This window comes from Nicotiana sylvestris, chromosome 11 (assembly GCF_000393655.2).
Source record: "Nicotiana sylvestris chromosome 11, ASM39365v2, whole genome shotgun sequence".
Classification (NCBI taxonomy): Eukaryota; Viridiplantae; Streptophyta; class Magnoliopsida; order Solanales; family Solanaceae; genus Nicotiana; species Nicotiana sylvestris.
The window spans coordinates 90,871,012-90,875,731 of record NC_091067.1 but is presented as its reverse complement, the minus strand read 5'-3'; the positions used below and the strand labels follow the sequence as shown (position 1 = coordinate 90,875,731).

The 4,720-nt window shown below is 34.4% G+C and overlaps 1 protein-coding gene across 1 annotated transcript; it reads right to left on the bottom strand.

The window, feature by feature from the left end:
* Positions 1–556: 556 nt before the first annotated feature.
* LOC104225089 (zinc finger protein SHOOT GRAVITROPISM 5-like) lies at positions 557–3,563 on the bottom strand. Its single transcript, XM_009776856.2, has 3 exons — positions 3,088–3,563; positions 2,316–2,715; positions 557–1,465 (listed from the first exon to the last, which is right to left on the bottom strand). Exons 1-3 carry the CDS (start codon positions 3,206–3,208, stop codon positions 796–798), a joined length of 1,191 nt encoding a protein of 396 aa, XP_009775158.1. The 5' UTR covers positions 3,209–3,563; the 3' UTR covers positions 557–795.
* Between the last annotated feature and the right edge of the window lie 1,157 nt (positions 3,564–4,720).

The following is a 4,720-nucleotide window of genomic DNA, read 5'->3' as shown; positions in this document are numbered from 1 at the left end:
GTTGCAGATATGGTTATCACTGCTGCCAATCTAAAGAGCTAAAAGTCATTTTTCGTACGTCGTTTCATTCAAAAAGTTTCAACCAAGAAAAGAAAAAGAAAAGAGCAATTAAGTGGGTGTTTGGACATAAGGATTGTAAAATTCCGGAAAAAATTGAATTTTTCTTTTTTAAGTGAAAATAATAATTGATAATTAGAGTTGTGTTTGAATATAAATATAATTTTGGGTTGTTTTTGAATTTTTTTGAGTGATCTGAGTGAAAATTTTGAAAAACAGTTTTTTGGAGTTTTTTAAATTTTTGAAACATTTTAAAATTCATATTCAAATGAAAGTTGAAAATTTTATGGCCAAATACTGATTTCGAAAAAAGTGAAATTTTCATGACCAAACAGGCTCTTAAAACTTTTACATCATTGTTTTACCAATTGTATTCCAAGGCTGTACACTACTACTACTACTACAAAGAAAACATCATCCAGTTTAGCAACATGAAACATAAACCTTCATTACCTACTACCACATAATGTAAAATCTACCATATAAGTTAGGAGTAAAGTGCTATAAGATGCCACGCCCTACTGTTCATATTGTATATATCATACCCTTATTGCTTCAAAAGTGTTTGAATCATGATTCAATGAGTCTTATTCAAAAGAAACACATACTGATAATCTTCTTTATAATTAAAGAAAATAAGTAGAAACCTACATTTTACTCCACATGAGAAAGACAGCGAACACAGATACACCAACAAAAAGTAAGGCCTAACCAACACATTGCTATTTTTCTCATTAATTAATGCTCTCCTTCAGCTTCTGTTGTTGCAGAAGACATGTAACTCATAGCTGGAGAAGACTCATCAGTTGCTTGAAACTTATTCTTGCAAGCATGACAAGTGATTTCCAATATTGAAGAGCTTATTCTCTTTGTAGCTTCCTCTTTCAAATTTTGAGCTCTTTCAATTTCAGCTTGTGCTTGTTGTCTGATTCTCTTTGCATTAGCAAATTCCAACTCAGCAAATTCAATTTGTCTCTTTGCTTGTCTTCTTGCTTCCTCAGCATAAGCCTTTTCAGCCATAGCCAAATTCAGTTCCTTATGATCTTTTGACACCACTCTAGTAGATGATCCAATTGACAATTTCAAATGGGGTGCTTGATTTTCATGATCATTAGTTCTTGATGGACATGCAATTGAAGATGGTAATAGGCGAAGTTCCAAATTATGCTGCTGATCATTATTATTACTACTAGGGAATTCATTGTGCTGATCAGAATTATTAGGCAAAGGCATTATTGTTAATCTTGGTAAATTAGGGGCAATGCTGCTGAAATTTGTATCACTTGAAGGGCTAGTGCTTGAAGCAGTTCTTGATGAACAACCAGCTTGCAATGGTTGCAAATCTGGCCTAGTACTACTACTTCTCCTTACAGTACAACTATCTTGGTGCTCAATAAAACTCTCCACCCTGCAAGGTCAAAATGACAAGGATTAATATTAGTGTCAAGACTTGTTTTTCTCGTATTTTGTTATGATGCATTTTAATTAATATGAGTAATAGTATAACAATCTTTTTGACCAAAAAAGATAAGGATTAATTAATTAGCTTGTGAGCCAGAAGAAACCATCAATAATTTGGTATCTTGATCTTTGCACAAAGCTAGCTAGCTAGCTAGGGGTAGTAATTGGCCAAGAAAAAAACAAAAGAGGCTACTTCTTGTAGGGTTACCTAAGAAAAGCAAAAACAAAGCAGAAGGGACAAAATCTTGAACAAAAAAAACTATTTGCAGACATGATTTTGTTAGTCATACTAATATTAAATTGAATAAGAATGTGAAAGTCAATTAATACGTAGCACAAAGAAAGATGCACATTGTGTTCTTAACAATGAATATTTAATTTTCTTTTTAAAAAAATTGAAGTATTTATGGGAAATAGTGAACCCCTGACCTATGTATCACTTCCATTGGCTGCTAGTTATTATTAGGTATAGTCATATGCTTTTGGAAATTGTAAATTAAGGAATGTATGTTTGTCTACCTCTTCTCCACAAGGATTATGACAAAACTCAAGAGAAGTTCAAGACTTTGTAAAACATATGGTTAAAGATTTCCATGAAAGCCACAAGGTCCATAATACGAATGCTATGTTATTGAGTGTATTTCGGATTCTTCAACATAGGTTAAAAGAATCTTGGAACTCTGAAATATGACAGCCTAAGGAATATCTAGAACTTTGCTCTAGTTTCATGAAACTCACAAGATGTTCAGAAATGCAATAAATATAATAAATTAAAAAACAGAATGTTGGTATTATACCTGGAAAATACGCGGCCACAGTCACAAGAATGGCCTCTAGTACCACAAGTCTTGAGATGTGCTTTGTAATCAGACTGAACAGCATAAGCTTTAGAACATTTCTCACAAATCCATTGTTTATTATTACTGTGTTTTCTCCTGAAATGTTTCTTTATACCAACAAGATCTCCAAGAGCATGACATGGATCATGGTGCAAACAAGTAGGCTCAGGACATACAAATACTCTTTTCTTAACTTGTGGTGTCTCTCTCTTCACTAACTTCCATGGCACCTTGTGCCTTCTCCTGTGCATCTGAAGGTTTTGGTCCCTTTGAAAACCTTGGTTACAGATCTCACATATATACCTATCTGATTCCAACAGAGTCTTGGGTGAAAGCGAAACCACTTCTGCATCTGGATCTATGATAATTAACATAGTGTCAGTCGCCGAGCCAGAAATTGATATGAGGGTTTGAAAAAATACAATGTCACACCTACCCTTTTTCACTACACAAGAAATTTTTCTTATGTTAAGGGGATTAACAGTTTATACATAAACAAGAAAACTCAGTTTACCTTATTTGCACGGTATAATTTTTCGACCAAACCACTAGACTTGCTTATTACAACAAGCAACAACAACAAGTGTAATCCCACATAATGGAATTTGGAGAGAATAGTGTTTACACAGACCTTACCTTGAAGGTAAAAAGACTGTTTCCAATAGAGACTGTTACCCTTCGAGAAATAAAAAGAAAGAAGGAAAAGAAGAGAAGTTGAAGGATTATTTACCTGGAGTACCAGCAGGTCGTCTTTTCCTTCTATTAGAAACCCCAGAATTTTCTGCAGAATTATTGAAAGCTTCAGAAGAGGAAGAAGGACCAACGGGTGAAGAACAAGAATTGTCCAACATGGTATAAAATCTTGTAGATCAAAGAGAAAAGATGAATACTGAGACACTGGTACCCTACTTGTACAGCTTTCTCAAATGGGGGGATTGGGGTGGGGCTTTTTAGGAAGGTGGGTAGCACTCTCTTTTTGAGAAAAATCAGCTTTCTTTTTTTAGCTTTTAAGCTTTTTCTATCAACTTTCTTGCTAGGTTTTCATTGATTCTCCACCTTGAGCAGGTAAGGTTGAAGCTAGTCTTCCTCATCTTTTCTTCTTTTACTACTACTATATATATATGACTTGTAGTTTCTATATAAAAGGTTGAAACAGTGATGAAAGAGAGAACGTGAAGTGGGGTTTTAGCCTTAAGCTGAACCAATTACTTTTGCTTCTTTACTTGAAACTTTGAGCCCACAATCAGACAGAGAATCAAAAGAACATCCCTCACATAAGAAAACAAAGAGTCATTATTCATGACACAATGTAATTTGCATGAATAAATATGCTTGGCTTTGGCCCTTTAGAGTAACTAGTATGAGTTACACGTGATCTCACGTCTTCCTCACGTGGCCTTTATCCCTCTACTTTTCTAAAAAGTGAAAGGTGAAACTTGAAAGTGGTTTAAAAAAGAATTTCCATTGACCAAAGTTTTCCCCTTTTAATGACCCCTCAAAGTAAACATGATTAAGCTCTGTAGCAGCTTTTGTGAAAGATGGTGGAAAATGCACGATTAGCAGCTTTGTTAACAAAGTATCAATTGTATACCTGCATCTTTAAAAGGAATTGCTCCTTTATGGAGTTTCAATTTGGGATTTTTTTTTAGTAAAACGGGAATACTTATATTAATATTATCATCCCTAGTTATTTTTAAGGTATTTTGATTGCCAATTTAGTACAAATGCTATTCGAATAAGTTCAAAAATGTGCTCCTTCTCTATCCGCCAATAGTCTGGACGCGAGTAATGAACGTGAAACTACAAATAAGCTAACTTATTTGTGTAGGACTGCTAGGAAGCTTCCTTAGCCAAAAGACGAGCCACTTCATTTTTTTGCCTAATATTATGCCTAACCACCAGCTTCTCCACCTGGAGTTTTAACAACCTGTAATCACAAATATGAATGTCATATGTAAGATATCCCAGCTTCCCCACCTGGAGTTTTAACAACCTGTAATCACAAATGAATGTCATATGTAAGATATCCTTATTTTAATAGTTTTATTACCTCTATTGCATCAGTTTCAATATCATTTGGTATGTCGCACATATGATGGTAACACGTTGAAATGGTGGAGGAACAACTCTAAGACAGTATCCCATTCTTTCCACGATGGATTTAGACGTGCTAAATATTTCAATTTTAATCGTAGCGTCAGAAAGCATATTTAGTTAGGGAAAGTAATAGCTCGAATACAACTGACATCCATTGAGTAGTAACACCATGAATGTGCTAATATGTTTGGACTACAGCGAAATGAAAAAACCAATGAAGGAGCAGTTAATCGTAACTAATTTGAAGAGATCATGTCACTTGAAGA